This window comes from Dendropsophus ebraccatus, chromosome 11, assembly GCF_027789765.1.
Source record: "Dendropsophus ebraccatus isolate aDenEbr1 chromosome 11, aDenEbr1.pat, whole genome shotgun sequence".
In the NCBI taxonomy this organism is placed as follows: domain Eukaryota; kingdom Metazoa; phylum Chordata; class Amphibia; order Anura; family Hylidae; genus Dendropsophus; species Dendropsophus ebraccatus.
This window is the reverse complement of record NC_091464.1, coordinates 81,991,363-82,017,012: the sequence shown is the minus strand read 5'-3', so window position 1 is coordinate 82,017,012 and position 25,650 is coordinate 81,991,363. Positions and strand designations below refer to the sequence as shown.

At 42.2% G+C, this 25,650-nt stretch overlaps 1 protein-coding gene across 1 annotated transcript in view; it reads left to right on the top strand.

Moving 5' to 3' along the window:
* Positions 1–25,650, top strand: part of SPECC1 (sperm antigen with calponin homology and coiled-coil domains 1) — a 242,055-nt gene that overhangs the window by 147,368 nt on the left and 69,037 nt on the right. The window contains exons 8-9 of the mRNA XM_069946097.1: positions 23,385–23,527; positions 24,926–25,026. Of these exons, the coding sequence (XP_069802198.1) occupies positions 23,385–23,527; positions 24,926–25,026 (244 nt within the window). The remainder of the gene's footprint in view (positions 1–23,384; positions 23,528–24,925; positions 25,027–25,650) is intronic.

Genomic DNA, 25,650 nt, shown 5'->3' with positions numbered 1-25,650 from the left:
AACATGTGATCAGCTAAACAACAAGAGACTTTGTGGACTGATCGCTGCAGCATTGAGCGTCCTGCCTGCCAATAATCAGGGAATGTGTCACCTAGATTGTCTTTTACTGATTAGAGACAGATACAAAAACGTGTTCTTTTATTCTAATCTGTTTCTAATTTCTGACTGTAATTTGTTTTATTTCACTTTTTGTACCTTATTATGGGGGGCGGTCATATTGCCTGGGCTGTTCCTAACAGCATTTAGTGACATGCTTTACAGCAAGACTCATGGACATAGATGACAATAGACAGACTCTTGAGATGAATGTGAAACATTACTGAGCGCGCTCTGTGACCTGGTGAGGTGGTCATTCCACAGGGAGCTGATATTGTCTCCTCTACTGGTGTCACATGATGCTGCAATGCTGTACAGGTCACTTTACACAAGCCTCTTCTTATCACCACAGACACAGAAAGTCTCAGCTTAGTTTTAGGCCCAGTGGTGAGAAAGAGAACTGCAAGATATCAGGATTATTTTATTATATAGATAGAAAAATTTGAAAAAAGTCACCAAAAAATCTTTAAAAAAATCTTAAAAAACATTATATAAACAATAAGCCATTTTCTGATAACACATTCCCTTTAAAGGGCCCAAAGGCAGATCACCACTGGCACAAGGGACTTTTCTTGTGTGTCGGGATGGACACTGGGAACAAGCCATTAATATCCGATCGGTTGGGGGAACAACTCTCAGCATTTTTGTAATTCAGCATTTCGAGGAGGCTGCTGAGTGTTAGCAGGGATATCTTAAGCATCGGCCATTACTTAGGCTCCCCTTTAAGTATCCATTTAAATGAACTCTAGTGTCAACTGCTGTCAGGAACGTCATTGGGCATTATCCTGATTTTTCCTCCATACAGCAGTTCATAGGTAGCTATGTGGAAACTGTGCGCCAGGTCATTATAGTATATATGATTCCATTATTGCATGCTTCCTGTTCTTCTTTGGATCGGTGTTCTCCTTTAGTCGGTGGAGACAGATCTGCAGACATTCTGGGAACAGGATTTAGGTGGTATAAACATGGTGCATGGTTTGGTAATCCCAGTAGAGACGGCCTTCTGCCATGTCTGTCGTGGTCGTGTTTTGTCTCTGGTAAAGTATACAGCCTTCTTTCTTAATACACGGAACTATAATAATCCAGCGCCAGAGTTATATTATTGTGTTTGGTTTTCTTACAATTATTTCATTACCCAAATCTTTATTCAAATAGATGGAAGTAAACACTGTGTAAAGCTCCGATAAGTCTACAATTAGCCGCGTAAACAAGCAGGCCCGAGCGGACGCTCCAAGCTGGCGTCACACAGTTACTTTCTCCAATTTTGAGATTGCACTTTTTGTTATTGTTTCTAATATTTCATGCAGGGCACAATGCTCCGGACAGGGCCCTGTGGGTTACTCCGGTTATTGCTATCTATTGTGGCCACAATCAAAACCTAAGAACATACAAAGCCCAGGGCAATGAGGCTGGATTATCAAATATACTGAATCGGGGGGCTATAATATAAAACTATAAAAAATTGTATAAACTATATAAAATGTACTAGAAAAGTTACAGAAACATCAGAAGGGTCATTAGAAATCTTTAAAGCAATACTGTCCTTAAAAACTCAAACTTTAGCAGAGAGTTTAGAGTGGTCTGATGCTGAGACACCTACTCATGACTAGATATAGCAGGGAGAAGTGCACGGTAGGGAGCTTCACTATCCAGACTGCTGCCCAATCCGACTCATTGAAGGAGTCACTCTCCATAGACTAACGGCCCTATTACACTGAACGATTATCATTAAAAAAATTTGCTTAAACGATAGAAATGAACGATCATCTGTCCGCGTGATAACACCCGACGATCAAACGGCAAATGAAAAATTGTTCATTTTTGTCTTTCAACATGTTGAAAAATTATCGTTGGTAGTTCGCTGATCGCTCGCATATTTGTTTGTGTAATAAGTCGTTCGCCGATATAACATGTTGTATGGGCTGTCCTGAGGAACGATTACCGACCATATAACCACGTAAAAACGATTGTTCATAACAGTAATCAGGGAATGTAATAACCTCAGAATCGTTCGCTACAAACTCGCTAGTTATTGCTAGTGTACGATAGTTAGCGCGAATTTTTGAACAATAATCGCTACGTGTAATACGGCCTTTAGTTCACTCTGCAGGCATCATAATTGTAATCCAAATCCACTCTTAAACCAAAGCAAATTTTCCCATAAGAAATCATAGAAATGCAGACAAGTGGTTCCATACCCCAAATATAATGATTTTTTATTCTGAATAACATGTAAAATAGATAAAACAAACATTCAGAAACAGCTGAATCTGTGATATTATAAGTTACTGTACAGTAATGGAGAGGATGGGAAACACAAGGGCTGACAGAGACTGCAGGGAGCAGGAAGGAATGAGCAGGACAGATGTGGGCACATACATGCAGCACTCTCTGTCCGGGCAGAAGGGGTTACAGCTATGAAGAGATTACCTCCACAGTCCTGTCCTCTGATGCAAGCCCCAGCCTGAAGTGGATCTGCTATGATTTGGAAGGTGAGGGAGACTTCCTGGGTCAGAGTAGAGGGCTGTACACCCCGCTATACAGACCATGCCCCTCCCCCACTCCCCCTCCCACCCAGTACAGGGAGGTCTTACACCAAAGCAATGCTCTTACAACAAGTCACAATTTTTAAAAACTGTGAGCTCTTAAACCAAGTTACTCTTAAACCAAGGTACCACTGTATGTATGTGTAGATGTATGTGTGTTTATATATATATATATATATATATATATATATATATATATATACACACACACACACACACATTCATACTGTACATACATACATGCTTTACACCATGTTTGATAAATCTCCCCCATAGAGTCCAGTGGACGGTCCTAATGGCTGACGGCCATCTTTGAATGACTATAGTCCCACCCTATATTTTGCGCTGTGTTTTTGTTCTGCCGTCCAACATTAAATACTGCATAGAAATCTGGATTGGTTGTGTCACGGTTTCAGCATGATTTCTGCCCCGGGACTCTTCAGGGCTTTTCTAAACCTGGTCTCACTTTATGGTTTAATATTCATGAAAATCATTATGAGCAAAGACCTGATTCCATCTGGTACTTGATGAGTTCCTTTCTAATAATTGTGAGTGTATGTTAGAGGACGTATGGTTCTCAGCCTGAGGGTCACATTTCGGACAAGCATGCTGTGTAGACCCCTGGTGGCTTAGACGTCGTGGTCACCCAGGCCTCCTGTATAGGACCTACTTCCCTGGCTCCTCTTATCTGATCTGATCCTTCTGCTGTTAAGGGGGAAAAAGACGCTCACCGCCCAAGATCTCCTGCAAAGTGGCAAATTAGATACTGATGCAAGCAACGTGAAACAAAGGTAAGAAAAAGGGGGAAAACATCTACTCAACCATTACTACTTTAGGTACAGGCCCTAACATTACAACTGGTAGGAAAGAGGGGGGCTCTTCTTTTCTGTCCAGATATAATTTGGATATTACTTCATTCAGTTTTTCTTGTAGGAATCTGAATGGCTGTAAGTTCAGGGAGTAAGGATAAAGAGTAAAGAGGTCGCAGCCGCCACCAGGTCCCAGTGCCACTAGGCTGAAGCCCTCTTAGGTTACATGATAAGAAATTATATATGGTGCTAAGTAGGTAGGGCTTATATTTGGGGTTATATTTCTGAATAATTATAAATATTATTCTCCTAGGGGTATCCCGTACGTGTATGTCCCGGGGTAAATCAGATGACTCTAACCTGCTGTACGTCTCTTACCTTCATCCTTGGCGCTGTTCCCGTGCGGTTAGTAGTGTAATCCTGCGTCCTGTAAGACTGCTTGGAGCACTGGGGGCGGGGCTACCGATCTGCCCCTTTCTGATTATCTGTGGAGCAGGCCGGCTAGTGGCGGCTGGATTGGTGCTCTGAGGGTGATAGCCCTATTCCCAGTGCTCCAAACTGCCTTAGCGGACACAGGATTAGGGTATGTGCATACTGAGTAAATAGGACGGAAAGTCCGTTGCGTAATCCGATGCTCGCACCCGCTCGCAGATAGCGGCGGGCGAGCGCGTCTCCGCCCGTGCCATAGACTTCATTCTATGCACGGGCAGATTCCTTCCTCCACCCAATGAATGATCGAGTTCATTCTTTGGGCGGAGCAAGGAATCTGCCTGTGCATAGAATGAAGTTTATGGCACGGGCGGAGACACTCCCGTCACTGTCCGCAAGCGGGTGCGGGCGTCGAATTACGCAACGGACTTTCCGTCCTATTTACGCAGTGTGCACATACCCTTAGGGTGGGTTCACACTGAGAAATTCGCGCGGATAAGTTCCGTCGGCTGTACGTGCTCACGGACGCGCGCCTTTCTGCCGCCTCCATAAACACCATTCTATGGGCCGTCTGATTCCGCATTCTGCCGAAAGAATTGACATGTCAGTTCTTTCGGCAGAATGCGGAATCAGCCGGCCAATAGAATGGTGTCTATGGAGCCGGCGGAAAGGCGCGCGTCCGTGAGCGCATACAGCTGGCGGAATTCTGCGGAGTTTATCCGCGAGAATTCCGTAGTGTGAACCCACCCTTACACTGCTAACAGCACGGAAACAGCTGTGATGAAAAGGTAAGAGACATACCCTCCTCCTCAGCGCCCCACGCACAATAGGGACCTATTAGATTTGCCTTACCCGCTGATGGTTTCCCTTTAACTACTGTATAATTACCATATAGGTAATACTGCAATATAGGTTTTGGTGATTCAGAAATTATAAGCCTCTTTTTTTTTTTTTTTTTTTTTTTATACCCGAGTGGTATGTCACATGACCTGTAATGTCACATATAATATATATATATATATATATATATATATATATATATATATATATATATATATATATATATATATATATTTATATTAGTATGTATACACACACACACGCTGAGTGAGTCTAGAGACGGTAGTTGAAGGGGATAGTTTAGAGGGCTTTGGTTATTGGCCAATAGATTGATTTGGGGTTACTGTTTTTATTGGAATATTTCAAATCTCTTTTCTAAATTGTTAAATATCTCTAAATTACAGTCATAGCAACCAATCACAGCTCAGCTTTCATTTTACAAGCACAATATGAGATATGAAAGCTGCGCTGTGATTGGCTGCTATGGGCAACAAAGAGACTGTTGCTATAAGACAGCGCCATAAATCTCCCCCTGCTTTTAGCAACTCTCGAGTGAGATACTAGTTTTTATACTTTTCCATTCTGTTTTATATGGACTCATTTCTAATGTCAGATTCCTAGAATAATATTAAACCTTCAAGGGGTTTTCCTGGATAAATATTTTTTGAGTACAAAAATGTACATAAATATGTTATTAATATCTAAATTATAATTACTTGTACATCCCAGATACTACTCACAGCTGTCCATATGCCTTGGTATGACATTTATTGTGGTATCTCGTGTAGTCCTGGTAATATAGTCTCAAGACCACATCGGCCTATATTTATCAACTGGTTTCAGAAAGTTATTTAGATTTGTAAATTACAGTGGTGCCTTTGATTACGAGCATATTCCATTCCAGGACCGCGCTTGTAATCCGAATCATTCTTTAACCAAAGCAAATTTTCCCATAGGAAATAATTGATATACAGACAATTGGTTCCAAACCCCAAAAATAATGATTTATTCTGAATAACATGTAACAGATGAAACAAACATTCAGAAACAGCAGAATCTGTGATATTATAAGTTACTGTACAGTAATGGAGAGGATGGGAAACACAAGGGCGGACAGAGACTGCAGGGAGTATGAAGGAATGAGCAGGGCAGATGTGGGCACATACATGCAGCGCTCTCTGTCCGGGGAGAGAGGGGTTACAGCTATGGAGAGATTACCTCCACAGTCCTGTCCTCTGATGTAAGCCCCAGCCTGAAGTGGATCTGCTATGATTTGGAAGGTGAGGGAGACTTCCTGGGTCAGAGTACAGGGCTGTAGACCCCGCTATACAGACCATGCCCCTCCCCCACTCCCCCTCCCACCCAGTACAGGGAGCTCTTACACCAAGTCAAAATTTTTAAAAATTGGGAGCTCTTCTTGCAAAACACTCTCATTTCAAGTTACTCTTAAACCAAGGTACCACTGTACTTCTATTTAAAAATCTCTAGTCATCCAGTACTTATCAGCTGCTGTATGTCCTGCAGGAAGTGGTGTATTATTTCTAGTCTGACACAGTGCTCTCTGCTGCCACCTCTGTCCATGTCAGGACCTGTCCAGAGCAGCAACAAATCCCCATAGAAAACCTCTCCTGCTCTGGACAGCTCTTGACATGGACAGAGGTGGCAGCAGAGAGCACTGTGTCAGACTGGAGAGAATACACCACTTCCTGCAGGACATACAGCAGCTGTTAAGTACTGGAAGACAAGACTTTTAAATAGAAGTAAATTACAAATTTATATAAATTTCTGACACCAGTTTTGTAAAATAATCTCTGAAGTACCCCTTTAAGGAAACGCTCAGATTTGCCCATAGCAACTAATCACAGCTCAACAATTTCAGGCTGTCTGGGTGCTGCATGCTTGGGCACTGTAATCGAGCAACTATTAGTTATAATAACAAAAAAACAAAGCATTGAAAAGGTAAAGCCTATAAACACATTTATTAAAGGGGTAGTGCGGCGCTAAAAAATTATTTACAGAATAACACACATTACAAAGTTATACAACTTTGTAATGTATGTCTGTGAATCGCCCCCTTCCCGTGTCCCCCCACCCGCGCCCGTGTACCCGGAAGTGTGTGGTGCATTATACATTACCTGATCCGTGTCGAGGGCCGTCCGCCATTTTGTGCCAAACGTCATCTTCGGACAGACGGCCGAATCCCTGCCGCCCGTCCCCCCTCCGCCGCGTCACAACTGTGCTCAATCGCGGCTGATGACGTGGCCGCGTCATCAGCTGCTCAGTCGCGATTGGCTGAGCACAGTTATGCTCAGCCAATCGCGGCTGAGCTTTGGATGACGCTGCAGAGGGCGGCCGGCATTCGGAACAGATGGAGCTGTTTGCCGGCCGGCCGAAGAAGACGTCACCAAATGAAGATCGGAGACGGGTGTCGGCACGTGATAGGTGAGTATAGCGCACCACACTTCCGGGTACACGGGTGGGGGTGGTGGGACACGGGAAGGGGGCCATTCACAGACAGAACATACATTACAAAGTTGTATAACTTTGTAATGTGTGTTATTCTGTGAATAATTTTTTAGCGCGGCACTACCCCTTTAAGACTATAAAACATTTATTTAGAGGCATTTCTTATAGCTTTTAGGCTATTTTAGGCTTTTTAGCTGCACAGTGACACATGGTGCTGGTACATTGGGTTTCTGTTGCTTTTTGGTTGCAATAATAGGATATTGTGCAGAACTGTTCTTGCTGTAAAAAAAAAAAAAAGGCAACCTGGCTGACCCATAGCAAGTCAGTGGGATCCATCAGTATTTCTTGGGATTCAGGTTACCTTTCAAAGATGAGGACATCTTTGTGTACAGTATATTAATTTAAAGGGGTATTTTAAAAATTAACTGGCTTCAGAAAATTATACAGATTTACTTAGATTTAAAAATATCCAGTCTTCCCATACTTATCAGCTGCTGTACGTCCTGCAGGAAGTGGTGTTTTTTCCCAGTCTGACACAGTGCTCTCTGCTGCCACCTCTGTCCATGTCAGGAACTGTCCAGAGCAGGAGAGGTTTTCTATGGGGACCTGCTCCTGCTCTGGAAATGGACAGAGGTGGCAGCAGAGAGCACTGTGTTAAAGTTAAAGAATACACCACTTCCTTCAGGACATACAGCATCTGCTAAGTACTGGAGCTTTTTAAATAGAAGTAAATTACGAATCTATATATAATTTTACGAAACCAGTTGATTTAAAAGAAAAATATTTTTGTCGGAGTAACCCTTTAATCCCTGGTGTTGCGGGGCAGCAGAACTGACCACCTAGCAGCTTTACCCTCCCCATATGACTTTGAAATATGTGACTTCAACAACATTTAAAAATGTGATGTCCCGTTCTATGTGTATTAAGCACTTTTTGTCCGTTTTTGACACATTTGTGCTTTCCGTCCACGTCTAGCTACCTGTTTGCTTATTGCTGCAGATGTATGCACATCCACACATATATGGGGCCTCTCTAGATGATGTTACTTATCCAGAAGTCTTACCCAGCACAGGAATATACCTGCATTCTCTATGCGTGACCTCCCATGACACATGTGCTCTATCTTTGCAGTTATGCTGCCTGTGCAAGCTAGCAATGGAACCGACCAGGACCTGGGGACCCCGAATGAGGCCGCTTGCTGACAGCTGTGGACTTTAGCCAGTCATCCTAATCTCAGAGAGCCATAGATTGAGCGTGCTGTAATGTAGTATTACAATACCAGTAACCCGCAGAGGGACGACCCATGAGCAGATATTGTGTTCTGCATGTTTCTGTTACGCTGTATTTCCGGCCGTGCTGCTATCTTATTAACCTTCACTCTGTTTTGCCATATAAATATTAATATTTGTGCTCATTGATGCTTTGATAGTATTTTTTTGTTATTTCTTTGTTTTCTTATTTGGCCAAACTCATGCTGATAGAGTATATAGTGTACACATGCAGCAGTTACTTTGTTATACCACATCTGGCCACTAGATGTCAGTGTAAGAAAGTCATTGGGATTCTTCTGAAACATTCCACCTATTTGCACTATGGAGAGCGGTAAGATGTGGAGAGCAGTAAGCATAGCTCTTTATTACGGAGTGATTAGATTATACTGGATAAGAGATGAATGAATGTATTACTATCATCAGCCTCGGTTAATGCCGCGGCTTACTGTATTTATAACTATTATGCTTTAAGCTAATTTTCACTTGTCATTAGAATTCATCTGTAGCCTCCAGATTCTCCACCTTTACTTTAACGTAATGCCTTCCAAATCATAAGATTTTTATGATTAATTGACCTATTAAAGGGGTTATCCAGGCTTAAAAAAACATGGCTGATCTCCTCCAGAAACAGCGCTACTCATATGCTCAGTTTTAATGAGGTTTTGCAGCTTAGTTCCTTTAAGGCTAATATAGCTGAATTGCAATACCACACACAACCTAAGGGCAGGGGTGGCGCTGTTTTTGCAAGGAAGTAGCTCTTTCTAAACCTGGATGACCCTATTAAGGACAAGGCCTTGTTTGGTATTTAAAGAGAACCTGTCAGGTCCCTGGAGCCTCATAGGCTGCCATCAGTACCCTGTGGACAAGGAGAACAGCACTTTGATGTCATTGTACCATCAGTACATTCGCTTTAAGTTTTGTACATGAAAAGACCGGGGCTATTCTATCCATGTACTAAACTTAAAGGGAATGTACTGATGGTACATTTGCTTTAAAATCTGCCTGGAGTCCAAGCCCTATTAACTCCATTATAATGTCTGATGAGGAGGCCATTTCATCTTTAAGAATTGACAGGATACTGAGTGGAATTATATGCTAGCACTTTGAAATTCTGTTCCATAGAACTGAGCATTTTACTGAAAGAGTAGTAGATACTTGGAACAAACTTCCAGCAGGTAACTCTACAATAACAGAATGTAAACCTGCCTGGTATATACATATATCTATCCTAAGATAATAAGAAGGGAAATACTAATAGGGTGGACTAGATGGACCAGGGAGGCTTCTACTCAGGTAAAATATATGATGAATCATCCCGTCCTCCTGGATCCTAACAAGTCATTCTATACATGTCATTACCTTTTCTGTTTCTTTCCACCAGTTCTGAGCCTGCTGCTTTCTGCTGTAGACACAGAAAACTTTGTGTGTGAGAGTTGCCGTCCCTGGCTGCCTGTTTCTGCACTGTTTTGCACTCTGTGAGGCCGGGAGGCTTAATCACAGTAAGGTCACCAGTAACTTGACCTTAGAGCAGGGGTAATTAACCTTGGCTCTCCAGCTGTTGCAAAACTACAACTCCCATCATGCCTAGATGCCATGATGGGAGTTGCAGTTTTGCAACAGCTGGAGAGCCGAGGTTCCCTACCCCTGCCTTAGATAAATACTCCCACATTACACACAGTGCATATACAGCAGCTTGGGAGGGAAGGGAGGTGGAGGAGGAGAAGGGGAGAGCAGCTCACACCTAGTTTTCTGTGTCTGCGGCAGGCTCAGAACTGGGGGAAGAAGACGTAAAAAGGTAATGACATATATACAATGAGTTGTTTGTTTGGGGGGGGGGGAGACTGGTCATTCAACATGTATTTTATCTGAGGGGAATACCCCTTTAAGTCTATGCCTGGCATCAGTTGGACCAAAGAACCAAAACGTTTTGGTTTCACCCTATCTAATATTGTATAGCCCCCTCTTAGAAGTGCCATCAGTGATCTCCAGGAATATGTATAGACAGTATATATGTAGGAGTTGTCTATAGTTCTTTACCTTTTTGACACTGAGGGGTGACCAAAATGTGTAGCTAACGGTAGCAATTCTTGGGGAGGCATCACTATTATTATAGAGCAGTAAAAAACAGACCGGCACCAGTGGAGTTAACAGCTAGGTGGTGCAACACTGAAACAGCACGTATCAATTCACATGAAGAGCGAGAAAGCATGCACCAACCCCAGAGCTGCTGTGTATTCGGCTTTACTTGCTTTCAAAGTCAATTATGGGAAGGGAGGGATGGAAGGAGCAGGTATATACCTGGGTGTAACAGCCGTTTCGGACAACTAGTCCATCTTCCGGTCCGGTGATGGACTAGTCGTCTGAAACAGCTGTTGCATCCAGGTGTATGCCTGCTCCTTTCATCCTTCTCTTCCCATGATTGTCCTTGAAAGCAAGTAAAGCCAAATACAAAGCAGCTCTGGGGTGCGTGCGTGCTTTCTCTCTCTCTCCATGTGAGTTACTATTATTATCTTCCTTTTTAGGAGGAAAGAAGGAGAGTGCTATGTGCAGAAAAACAGGATGAAGCCAGATACGAGAGGGGGATAAAAACTTGCTCACCTGCTCAGGCCGTGCATAGGGCACACCACTGATAGACATATTGAGTGGAGAAACCCCAGCAGAAGTGGGGTTACAAGGGGTCAAGGTCACAGTTCAGCTTGGGGAATCCCTCCCATTCAGAATCAGTTTGGCATCTGGAGAAAAAGAAGGACCATGATCGGTAGACCACCATTCACAAGAGCAGTGCCGGTGGTGCTCCAACTTTTTCTCCATACGCCAAACGATCTTACTTTTTTACCATCCTGAGGAGGTGGCCGGGTGACCGGGTTCTTATTTCTACTCATTTATATATTTTATATTTTAGCGCTGATGGTGTCAATATGTTTTTTTTTTTAAACATTTACGTAAAATGAGTTTCTTCCAAGCTAATACTTTGTAAAGAACATTTATGAGGAATGATGCAAAGGAGTAAAGATGGCATCCAGGCAGGGCCGGCTCCAGGTTTTTGTGGGCCCTCGGGTGACAGAACTTCGACAGGCCCCTCATCCATCCACTATGCATCCAGCCTCCACACACTATGCACAATCACTTGAGACACCACTCACACACACACATTACTGGCTGACACCAACTCTCACAGACACTAACACGCAGCACTTACAACTCAGTCTCCTCTCTCTTCCTCTCTGTCTGGCTGCTCTCTACACTGTAAGGTTGAGGACCTTCAGGTCATGTGATCCGGTCCTTTACACTATTCTCTCTCTGTGCAGGTCCTGCTCTGTCTTCTGATGTTCAGCCACCCTGCACTACAGTGAGTTGGCTGAAGATTAGAACACACAGGCTCTTCTTCCTCTCCGGGCCCCTAGAGGAGTTGTGGACCCCCGGCACTTGCCCCAGTAAGCCCTGTGTGGACGCCGGCCCTGCATCCAGGCATCCTAAAAATCCAAATCGCATGCCTACAGTGGAGCCGCCATCTTTTTTTCCCCTTTACATTTGAACCTCCTAAATGTATCCCAGATATCTTTATGTGAAACCCAACATATCTTTATGAAGTGCTGAAATACTGAGTGTGATTGTAAGCCGCCAATATCTTCTCTGTTTTCTTGGCAGCGAGAAAATTGTTATGCAAATGACATATTTTCCTATACAAATAAAGCATCTGATGTCTATTATTCTCCCTCGTGGTTGTTTTTTATTACGGTGAATGTTAGAGGTTAATAAAGCAGTCTGTTTTATGTGAACACATATGGAATACGATGGTTATATTATCCGGAAGATCTCGGAGCAGACATCGGCTCTTTTGCTCTTGATTAAACATTATGTTTATTTCAAAGGAAATGTTTCTAGCATGAAGCCATTGGTAGTCCAGAGTCTAATATTGGAATTATTAGTGAAAAAATCCCTCCAAGGCTCTAATGTTGCCTCTTTTTAGCATTAGTATTGCAGTTAAAAGGCATCGAACCCCCCCCTTACTTTCCCGACCGCAATAAACAAAATGTAGATCACCATCTGGTTCTATACTGACCTTTTATATTTAGTGGAACCGTGGGAGATTTGGGGGTTGCAGCTGTAATAAAGTTGCTAAAGTGCGTCTATATTGAGGTCACATGACATCAGCCCTGCTTTAATAAAACGCCAAACCGTCTGCTTTCCATCAACCTACGGAGTCCTCCAATAACTGTGCACCAGCTTTGGAGATACTCTTGAGAATGTTAGGCTATGTTCACACAGTATTCTTTGAGGCTCATAAATACCCTTGTTGTTGTTGCATGATTTCAGATTACATAATTAAAGGGGTACTCCGGCGGAAAATGTTTTTCTTTCAGATCAACTGGTTCCATAAAGTAATATAGATTTGTAATTTACTTCCATTTAAAATCTTTAGTCTCCCCATACTTATCAGCTGCTGTATGTCCTGCAGGAAGTTGTGTATTCTTTCCTGTGTAGTCTGACACTGTGCTCCAGTCCAAGACAGGAACTGTCCACCACAGGAGAGATTTTCTATAGGGATTTTCTTCAAGTTTGGACAGTTCCTAACATGGACAGAGGTGGCAGCAGAGAACGCTGTGTCAGACTGGAAAGAATACACCACTTCCTGCAGGACATACAGCAGCTGATAAGTACTAGAAGACTTTGGATTCTTAAATAGAACTAAATTACTAATCTATATAAGTTTCTGAAACCAGTTTATTTGAAAGAAAAAAAAAAAAAGATTTTCACCGGAGTACCCCTTTAATCCATCTAAGACCCAGGTCCTACCTGTGAATATATATTATGACAAATACAAGACCTTAAAAACAAAATTGGTTGGATTGGCAAGATAAAGTGAACACTTACTTGGGAATCAACTTTGTAATCTGTCGCAACACTTATAAAATGCTTTTTTTTTTTTTTTTTTTTTGCAACTTTTAGCCGATATAGTAAAGAAGCCCTTAATTATTCAAAATTCCTGCTTTCTTGGTTTGGTCGGAATACAAGTTAAAAAATATTGCCTTGTACCAACCCCCGTACACTGATCCCCTCTCTGCAGAGCGGGTTTGCTGGGGCAGATCGCTGCTCTGGGGGGCAGTAGTCCTGCCCCCAGTGCACTAAAATGCTTACCTCCTCTTTCCAGTGCTGGTCTGTTGACATTTTCAATAAATGGCATGACTTTCACAAATCAGCAGACCAGTGCCAGAAAGAGGAGGTAAGTGCCTCGCTTGAGGCATTTTTTTGGAGATAATGCAAATAAGTTTTTTTTTTTTTAAGGGAGAAGTCCAGCAAATTTATTAAAGTATTGTATTGCCCCTCTAAAGTTATACTAATCCCCAATATACACTTATTACGGGAAATGCTTATAAAGAGCTTTTTTCCCTGCACTTACTACTGCATCAAGGCTTCACTTCCTGGGTAACATGGTGATGTCCCTTCCTGGATAACATGATGATGTCACTTCCTGGATGACATGGTGATGTCCCTTCCTGGATAACATGGGGATGTCACCTCCTGGATAACATGGTGATGTCACTTCCTGGATAACATAGTGATGTCACTTCCTGGATAACATGGTGATGTCACTTCCTGGATAACATGGTGATGTCACTTCCTGGATAACATGGTCATGTCAATTCCTGGATAACATGGTCATGTCACAACCCGACTCCCAGAGCTGTGCGGGCTGTGGCTGCTGGAGAGGATGATGGCAGAGGGGTGCTCAGTGTCACTCCAGTGCCCTGTGTCCCTCAGTGTCCCCCTGCCATCATCCTCTCCAGCAGCCACAGCGCGCACAGCTCTGGGAGTCGGGTTGTGACATCACCATGTTATCCAGGAGGTGATATCACCATGTTATCCAGGAGGTGACATCACCATGTTATCCAGGAAGTGACATCACCATGTTATCCAGGAAGTGACATCACCATGTTATCCAGGAAGTGACATCACCATGTTATCCAGGAAGTGAAGCCTTGGGGCAGTAGTAAGTGCAGAGAAAAAAGCCCTTTATAAGCATTTCCCGTAATAAGTGTATATTGGGGATTTGTATAACTTCAGGGGGGCAATACAATTCATTAATAAAAAATTTCGCCGGACTTCTTCTTTTAAGTGTTAAGTTGTTTCAGCCCAAAACAAGTGACTTGCAGTTATTTTACACTGTAAAAAAAAAAAGTACAATCTGTTTTTTCCCCCGGCCACTAAATTGCTGTGAATTTAACAGGAAAAAGCTTGACATTTCACCCGTAGTTTTATTTTACAGCCATAATTATTCCAACAGTCAATCTAAACTTTGTGTGAACCGTTTGGTAATTTCCCATTCAATTTAATGCAATTCAAGGGTGGAAAAAAACAGATGCAAAAATGATGGTTTGGGGGGCATAATATTGGCGATTTATGCCTCCAAACTGCACTTCAAAAATCTATGTGTAAATACAGCCTCGTCCTGATGGGAGACAGGTTCAGTTTTTTTTCTGGGTTTGCTGTCTGCATTGCTTATTGTATCATTAAAAGGGGTAGTTTACCCCAAAAAATTATTTCAAATCAACTGGTGCCAGAGATTTGTAATTTACTTTGATTAAAAAATCTCAAGTCTTCCAGTACTTTTTAAGCTGCTGTATGTCCTGCAGGAAGTGGTGTATTCTTTCCAGTCTGGAGAGTGGGAGAGGTTTTCTATGGGGATTTGCTGCTGTTCTGGACAGTTCCTGACATGGACAGGATTTTTTCTATTGCCATACAGTACAGTCTGCTGCATGCAGAAGACTATGGAGAGGATGACTAGTAAAACAAAATGTCTGCACACATGATTACCACATTATCTTCATATCTTCAGTACTAAAAATTCCCACTACCGTCAACATAGATATAAATGTAAATTACATTAGCTGCTCGTCTCTGGACTTTAATCCACTTAGGGTTCTTGTGACGTATGAGGATATCAGTGCAGTGATAGTGGCGCCAATATTTTTTTTTTTTTTTTTTGCTATCAACATTTTTTATTTACATATCACATACTCTTTAATTCTAAATGTTTCTGCTATTATTACAAAATGTTGATTCTTCTTGTAAATTAGAAGTGCCAATAATTCACTCTCTATGAATGGCTGGTCTTAGTCTTAAAGGGAATCTGTAATAGTGGGCAGGCTTTGCTGCAGCACATGTCTTCCTGCCTGTGTGACACGGAGGCTGGTGGGATTCCGTGACTGAGAGTTCCGTTGCAATATTTCGCCAGTTTTACTCCGTGTGAACTGGCCCTAACAGCTAAAAACGAAATGCCAGCTGGTCTTACTCACCAAGTCCCCCTGAGTATTTTAAACCGTCCTCTGTCTTTCTAGCCGCTGCCATTCCGGAGTTACAAGTTTTTCTAAAAGCTGATCTACATCCAAGATGGCGCCAGACAGGAAACTACATTTCCCATCATACATTTCTCTGATTGGTCCATTTGTGTACTTGCCCCCTTAGCTTTCTTTCCTGCCTACTGCTGTCATTACACAGGACTGTTTTTTTTTTTCACTGATTTCGCATCACTCCAGTATGTATTCTATACTAACTGATGTAGCAGAGCTGATGTGCGCATGGTATCGCTATGTGCTACATAACAGCATCTGTTTACCGGGGGGTGTAGTGTGGGTTTAGTACTCTGCTTGCTGACTGTGAATGAAAACATTCTAGTTCCATCCAGACGCTAAGACCATCCATAACACTTACAATAAACAGAGCTGTGACACAAAGGCAGGTACATATGCCTGCATTCACTGACAGCAAGAAGAGTAGAACTATAAATCTTCATATTACAGAAACCTAGCCTCAGGGACACCTGTAAGTCTATGGAAGCAGCACAGGTGCATGGAGATGATGTCGTCTCCTGGGGGTCGGGTTACGAAGTCAATAGACTGCTAACCCCCCCCCCCCCCCCCCAGAGAGGAGATCACATGTCCTGTGACTATAAAGGGAGGGGGGAAGAGGGAGCTCATTGTAGTCAGAGTGGACACAGAGAAGGTGAATTTATACATCCAGAGCCAGTAATTATGACAAAAACACAGGGAAAGGGTGCAAGATAGGTTATACTTGTATATTAGACATAGGGGGGTATTGGGACCGGGGATTGTTTAGAATGTACAGTCACTTTAAAGGGGTTGCAAAATCATGGCCGCTTTCTTCCAGAGACAGCACCACTCTTGTCTCAGGTTCAGGTGTGGTTTGCAATTAAAGGGGTTGTTCACCATTATTTTTTTTCATTCAAATCAACTGGTCCCAGAAAGTGCCAGAGATTTGTAATGTACTTCTATAAAAAAATCTCATGTCTTCCAGTACTTATCAGCTGTTGTATGTCCTGCAGGAAGTAGTGTATTCTTTTCAGTCTGAGACAGCGCTCTCTGCTGCCACCTTTGTCCATGTCAGGAACTGTCAAGAACAGGACTAATATCCATAGAAAACCTCTCTCCTGCTCTCCAGACTGGAAATAATACAACTTCCTGTGGGACATACGGCAGCTGATAAGTACTGGAAGACTTGAGATTTTCTAATAGAAGTAAATTACAAATCTCTGGCACTTGCTGGGACCAGTTGATTTGAAAGAAAAAAAAAAAAAGGTGAACAACCCCTTTAACCCTTAGACGACCCAGGGCGTATAGTTACGCCATGGAAGTCTGTCCCCAGACGACCTAGGGCGTAACTGTACGCCCTGGGTGTTTCTCCCGCTATGAAGCGTGCTCCGGAGCGGAGCGCGCTTCATAGCAGGTGGGGGCCGGCTGCAATCGGGACCTCACCGGTAATGACACGCTGCAGCGATTGCGCTGCCGCGTGTCATTAGCTCCTTAAACGCCGCGATCGCGGCGCGACCGCGGCGTTTAAGTGTAAGTGACAGGGGGAGTCCCCTGTCACTTACCGATCGGGACCCCCGCAGTGTGACTGCGGGGGTCCCGATCGGTAAAACGGGCCGCTGGAGGTCTCTCACCTGCCTCCGTGCGGTCCGATCGGCGCTCTGGTCACTGAGCCTGCACAGGCAGGCTCAATGAGCAGATCGCCGATAACACTGATCAATGCTATGCCTACGGCATAGCATTCATCAGTGTAAAAATCAAAGTAGTGAATGTAAAAGTCCCCCAAAGGGACTTCAAATGTGTAAAAAAAAAAAAAGTTAAAAACACTAACACACTACCCCAAAACCCCTCCCCCAATAAAAGTCAAAATCACCCCCCTTTCCCATTATATAAATAAAACATATAAAAATAAATAAACAAATAAACATATAATATACCGTAGCGTGCGTAATTGTCCGATCTATTAAAATATAACAAGCGTCATTGCGAACGGTAAACGGCGTACACGAAAAGAGGGAAAAAAGTGCGCGGATTACCGATTTTATGTTACATTATATATATAAAAAAATTAATAAAAAGTGATCAAAACGTCCGATCTTCACAAATATGGTATTAATAAAAACTAGAGATCATGGCGGAAAAAAATGACACCCCATACAGCCCCATAGGTGAAAAAATAAAACCGTTATAAGCGTCACAATAGGCCCATTTTATTTATAATTAATTGCCAAAAAAAAGGATTTCATTTAAAAAAAATATATAACATTAGAGAATCTGTGTAACCTGCATATGGTTGTGTTCGGACTGACCTATAGAATAATGGTATCATGTCGCTTTTACCATATAGTGCATTACGTAGACACAGGAACCCCCCAAACGTTACCATATTGCATTCTTTTTTGCGATTTCACCAATTTATATCTTCATAAATAATATATTTGGGATTCCATCATACATGTTATGGTAAAATGAATGACGCCATTACAAAGTACAACTATTCCTGTAACAAATAAGCCCTTACATGGCCTGTAGATAAAAAACTGAAAGTGCTAGAGCTCTTAGAAGGGGAGGAGGGAAAAACGGAAACACTAAGATCAAAATTTGCGCGGTCCACTGGGTCATTTTGGGCCTGGTCCTCAAAGGGTTAACCTCTTAAGGACGAGTAAACGAGTACCTATCTCATTGATCTTTGCTGTATATCTATACAGCAAAGATCTCAATGAGAGATCAAAGTATATATACTAGAAGTCCCCCAGGGGGAATAACTCTAACCCCAGGGGGAAAAACCCTAACCCTAGGGGGGCTTCTAGTATATGTGTAAAAAAAAAAAGAAAGTGTTGTTTATAGTAAAAAGCCCCCTCCCCTAATAAAAGTCTGAATCACCCCCCTTTTCCCAGGTTATAAATAAAAGTAAATAAATAAATAAATAAACATGTTTGTTATTGCCGGGTGCGTAATCGCCCGAACTATTAATTAATCACATTCCTGATCTCGCACGGTAAACGGCGCCAGCGCAAAAAAATCCCAAAGTGCAAAATTGCGCATTTTTGGTCGCATCAAATCCAGAAAAAATGTAATAAAAAGCGATCAAAAAGTCGTATATGCGCAATCAAGGTACCGATAGAAAGATCACATCATGGCGCAAAAAATGACACCTCACACAGCCCCATAGACCAAAGGATAAAAGCGCTATAAGCCTGGGAATGGAGCGATTTTAAGGAACGTATATTTGTTAACAATGGTTTGAATTTTTTATAGGCCATCAGATACAATATAAGTTATACATGTTATATATCGTTTTAATCGTAACGACTTGAGGAACATATATAACAAGTCAGTTTTACCCCAGGGCGAATGGCGTAAAAACACAGTTCCCCCAAATAAAAGAAATGCGTTTTTTTTTTTCAATTTCACCACACTTTGAATTTTTTTCTTGTTTCGTAGTGTACTTTATGCAAAATTCAGACTGTCATTGCAAAGTACAATTAGTGACGCAAAAAATAAGGGCTCATGTGGGTTTGTAGGTGGAAAAATGCAAGTGCTATGGTCTTTTAAACACAAGGAGGAAAAATCGAAAACGCAAAAACAAAAATGGGCCATGTCCTTAAGGGGTTAAGCTCCATTCACTTCAATGTAACTGAGTTACAAAACCGGCACTCAAACTGGAGACGAGAGTGGTGCTGTCTCGGGGGAATAAAGTGCCCATGTTTTTGTAGCGTTGGATAACCTCTTTAAAGAGGCTGTATCATAATGAGCCACCATTTCTGTCATGATTTTACCAGGAAAACAGTAGCCAGGCAAATGTAGTCCATCAGCGCCCTGCTGTGGCTCATAGAAGGGATTGGTTCCTGCATGGTGGATATGCCACAATAACAGGCCATGTTGTGCTGATGGGACAATTCCTTTTAAACAATATGCAAACCTGCCAGGCCTTTTCCATGTTATGCAATAGAGAAATACAATGGTACCTTGGTTTTAGAGTAACTTGAATTAAGAGCGTTTTGCAAGAAGAGCTCACAGTTTTCCAAAATTGTAACTTGGATTAAGAGCATTGCTTTGGTTTAAGAGTTCCCTGTACTGGGTGGGTGGGGGAGGGGCATGGTCTGCATAGCTGGGTCTACAGCAATGTACTCTGACCCAGGAAGTCTCCCTCACCTTCCAAATCATAGCAGATCCACTTCAGGCTGGGGCTTACATCAGGGGACAGGACTGTGGAGGTAATCTCTTCATAGCTGTAACCCCTCTCTCCCCGGACAGAGAGTGCCGCATGTATGTGCCCACATCTGCCCTGCTCATTGCTTCACACTCAGCTATACACACTACTATATAAGGAAGTTTCTGTCACTGTCCTCCTGCACAGCTGTGTGATTCTCACTTCCTGATTGGTCCATGCTGAACACATCCCCTTCCCCATTGCTGTCATGTGACCACACAGACCTCTGACAGCAGCCCTGCTTCTCTATTCTAGCCTGTTGTACTACACTACTGCATTATGGGGATCTGCAGTTCCATCCTGTATCTACAAACTGCTGCTGCTGCAGGCTTTCTGTGATGTGTGCAGAGGGTGCTGAAGCTGCTGAGGGTCTCTTTGTGAGTTGTCATTCACTGTCAGCGCTCAGGATAAGGACACCACCGTAGTCTCCTCAGGATAAGGTCTAGTAAGGAAACGGACATCCTATTTATAACCCTGGCATCTTAAAAGCTTTAATTATGAGCAACCAGCCATCTGCCAGGATTACTCCTAATGAAACTGCTGGCATCCTCTTAGCAGGACGGCTCACATCACCAGGGGCGCAGGACAATTCTCTGTAAAGTCTACCTTTTTTAATGTTTGTCTTTTAGGTTTGAGTGTTGAGGTCTTTATACTTATCTTTCCTTTTGTGAAAAGGTAACTTTATAAAAAAATTGAATTTAGTGGATTTCATTCTATCTACCGTGTTTCCCCCAAAATAAGATGGTGTTGTGTATATAATTTCCCTAGATCTGCTAGGTATTATTTTCAGGGGATGTCTTATTTTTCCTTGAAGAAGAATTGACATGTCACATGAACAGCAGGAACAGAGCATATGGTATGGCAGCTTCTGGCCACCAGGGGGAGCTCCCCAAAGCACACTAGTACAGCACAGCAGGGACAGAGTACGGTATGGCGGCTTCCGGCCACCAAGGGGAGCTTACCACAGCACACTTGTACAGCACAGCAGGGACAGCCTATGGTATGGCGGCTTCCGGCCACCAGGGGGAGCTCCCCACAGCACAGCAGGAACGCCGGCAGTTGACGGGATAACAGCAGACTGTGTACAGCCCTACATCTGGTTGAAGGGGACAGCGAGGATGGTGGTAGGTGACAGGCCTCTTGATGCCTTGCCTGCACATTTACAAGTGAAGGCCGCAGAACAGAACATCAGGGTTGGTGGCAGGTGACGGTCTTCATGTCCTGCATGCAGCTGCTCTGCAACGGATGGTGAAGGTAGGGGACAACAGCGGCAGGCCAAAAAGAATCTCAGCTGTATGCCCTGTTGTTCTGTTCGGTGGGCATGCTTCCAAACAAAAACTTTGCCAGGTCTTACTTTTGGGGGAGGCCTTATATTTAGCAATTCAGCCAAACCTCTATTAGGTCTTATCAGCCAATTGCAAGAACATCTCTTAGGGTCCTTTTTACATGGCCCGATGTGGGGCTTGACAAGGATGCAATCGAGTGGCGATCAGCGAGATCAGCACTTTTTTTGCAGTGCCCTCATAAGGTACGATTAGTTACGCAGGCAGGCCACACAAGTGATCACTGTATCGTTTGTTTGGCCATTTAAATGTATTGCTATCGGCCTCACCTCCCCTGTTTACAGCAATAGCGCTAAATTTTACCACCCGCACAAAAGAGCAGGAGTTTTCCCACTGCTCAGCTGATCGCTGGCACTTTTACACGGCCTGATTACCGTCTGAAGGACGGTTTTAAGCAATTCTCCTGGTCCATAATCGGCCTGTGTAAAAGGACCTTTAGTCACTTCTCTTTTCCCCTTTTCTGCTTACCCAGCATTACACCTGGTGGACAAAGGCCAATAGACTGAAACGTCTATATATATATATATATATATATATATATATATATATATATATATATATATATATATATATATACACTAATCCTGAGAGGATGAACACTTACTTACACAGCTATGTCTTTATTATATGTGCCAAAACTGATGATGTGAAAGGAACTTTGTGGACAAAAGATGGCAAATTAAAGGGGTACTTGGGTGAAAATCTTTTTCTTTCAAATCGACTGGTTTCAGAAAGTTATATAGATTTGTAAATTACTTCTATTTAAAAATCTCCAGTCTTCCAGTACTCATCAGCTGCTGTATGTCCTACAGGAAGTGGTGTATTTTATCCAGTCTGACACCTCTGCTCTGGACAGTTCCTGATATGGACAGGAGAGGTTTTCTATGAGGATTTGCTACTGCTCTGGACAGTTCCTGGCATGGACAGAGGTGGCAGCAGAGAGCACAGTGTCAGACTGGAGAGAATACACCACTTCATGCAGGACATACATCAGCTGATAAGTACTGGAAGACTGGAGATTTTTAAATGTACAAATCAGTATAAATGTCTGAAACCAGCTGATTTGAATGAAAAAAAAAAAAGAAATCTGCCGAAGTTCCCCTTTAAGCATAACTGTTGAAGTTGAGTACAGTTAATATTAATTTCATGTATTGTTCATTCAACTTGCACCCTTTTGCATGAGTGTGCAGACATACAAGGACTGGAATAATGAATCAGACAGTCATTTTCATCACTTTTCTCATTTCTATAATTAAAAAAAAAAAATAATTTATATAATTTTTTTTTTCTTCCCGCTGGCTCATTGGGGTGGGTGAATTGGGAGGGGTGGGGAGAGGGATGGGTGATAATTGTACAAACTGAACAAAGCCTCTATGAAGCCCTTTTGGCCATGTTATATATTTGTCTATGCCTGAATGTACTGATGTAACTTTGGATTTGTGAAATAATGTCGCAATATTTGTTTTATGGGCACTGATTAATTATGAATTTATGTATTTTGTACTTTTTAAAATGGCAAAAAAATAAAGAATTAAAAAAAAATAATAATAATTTATATAATTTCACATTTTTCATGCCCAGTCCTAATAGGACACATTATACCCTCAGCCTTATTGCATCCTGTGTACACATAGGCAGCAAATGGTTCCTATCTCCCCCATTATTTTATGCTGATACATTTCCTGAACGTTGCAATCAGTTTCAGCTGGAAAATTGGAAAATAAAAGCATTTTGTTGATCCGTTAGATATTGCCTGCAATCATTTCCATCTCACCAAGTGCAGCTCTGCTTATTAACTTGTATTCCTCTATGATAACCTTGTATTGTTACCCCTGTGCCTGGCGTCATTGATAGAGACAGCAGATCCCCCATGCCCATTATACAAGTACACTCGGGTGTTACCGTATAGCTCAAAGTTCATGGATTGTACAGCCCTAAATAAAGCAGCAGAATTATTTTTTGTATATGCGTCAAACTATTGGTAAAGTGGTAAACTATTAGTAGTATGTTATTATTGTAACAAACTGATTCGTCAATTCACAGAAAGTTATTGAATGAAGAAAACGGGGACGGAGTGAGCAGCATCAGATGGCAGAGCCACGGCCTGGGTCACGTATCAACGACTGCCAATGATAATCCAGCTACAGTCAAGTCCTTGATCAAATCATTTGATGTAGGACCCCAAGGTAAGACAGACTATACTTTCACTATATTTATGAAGGAGATTTTATATATATATATATATATATATATATATATATATATATATATATATATATATATAATGTATATATGTATATATATATATATATATATATATATATATATATAAAGATATAGATATATTAGGCTACCTTACTTGTGAACTCCATCAGGGTGTCTATCTGATAGACTCAGTCTTCAGCACCTCTCCCTTTTTTTCTGAACGATCCAGCACTTTTTTCCTATTATGCACGCCTCTCAGAGATTGATTGACTGACTTAAAGGTGTTGTCCAGGCAAAGCTATCACGGGATAGGGGACAAGTAAGAGATCCCCCCCGCCAGTCCCCGTATCGGCTCCCGACTCCTTTGGTATCAATATAGCCGCGGGTACGGCAGGTGACCTGCAGCTCTATTCATTCTCTAGGGATTCGCTGGAAAGAGACGAGTAATGTACTAGGCTCTCTCCAGCGACTCCTTAGTATCCGCGTGGGCCGTTACACGGATGGATTAAACTCCATACAGATGTGTAACGTGCAGGTGTAAATGAGCCCTTTGGGTGGTATTACACGGAACGATTATTGTTCGAAAAATCGTTAAATCGTTCGGATTTGAACGATAATCATTTTGTGTAATAGCAGGCAACGATTTAACGACCAACGAGAAATCGTTGATTGTTTAATAGGATCCGGACCTATTTTTATCGTTTGATCGTTCGCTCATCGTTCGCACATCGTTCGGTGGAATAAGAATTCACAGCTGAAACGTACGCAATAGCGACAACTCAACGACCGCAAGAAAGATCATAAATAACGTTCATTGTTTCGTGTACTTGGGCGAACGATTTCGTGTCGTTTGCCTTAGCGGTCGTTTAGATAGTTTATCGTTAATCGTTAGTCGTCGGAAAATTGCTTGGTGTAATAGTACCCTTACACTAATATTGATTTGTTGATTGGCATCTTATTTTATATAATTTGTACAAAAACGTAATTTTAAAGTTTATTTCCATCTGGGCTTGTTTCCTCCTATCCATTTGAAAGGGGATGACATGTGGTCTGACCATCAGAACCCCCTTTTATTCCAAAAATTGGGGCACAATCACCTCATAATGAATGACCTGTTCATTGTTCCATTCATTAATGCAGAGTGCTCCATTCATTGTGGGGTGGTTTGTTCCCCATTCTGGGGATCAGTGGGGGTTCAGGCGATTGGACCTCCAGCGATCAGCTTGTTATGCCCCAGCCTTTTGATACGGGAGAAGTCCAGATGGCAATACCCCTTTAAACAATGTTTATTATACATATGTGGCACACATATGCGCTTCTATAATCATGTGGAAAAACAGATTTTTTATTTTATAGCCACAAATTTTTTTCTCCAACAGGTGGTGGGAGTCCTAATATCCCAGTGCACTCTGTCCCCCGCAGTCCTCTGAGTGGTATTCCTGTGCGGACCCCTCCGGCAGCAGCGGTGTCTCCCATGCAGGTACTATTATTATATGGGCAGGGAGCTAACCTACTCAATAAATAATCGGGATGCTGCCAGCTGTTTAAACCAATATACTAGCACACCAACAGACTAGTAGGTGAACCCACAAACTATATTTTAAAAAAGTACCAAATTTTTAATAAACATGATTATCATCCTTTACAAAAAACTAGACACGCATTTAAAAACACTTAAAAAAAAGTGGGTGGACACATGGAAGCAGACAAAATAAGCTGACTTCCACACTGGAGAGCTCTCTACTAAATGTTAAGGGATCCTGTAATAGTATATACAAACTTCAATACCCAAACAATGTTCTTTAAGGGTGCGTTCACACCTACAGGATCTGCAGCAGATTTGATGCTGTGTTCAGTTATTTAAATGAAATCTGCTGCAGAAAATCAGCTGCAGATCCTGTAGGTGTGAACGCACCATAATACTGAATGCTGGTACCTATCCCAATATCACACTAAAGTGCTAATACATTACCAATAATTCATATAGTAATAGAAACATGTAATATTAAAGTGCAAGTGCTATTAGTGCAAAAACAATGCTTGAAATGTATCACACCTTTAATAAAAAAGACAAATAACCACCTGCTAGTTCCCAAAAGAGGGA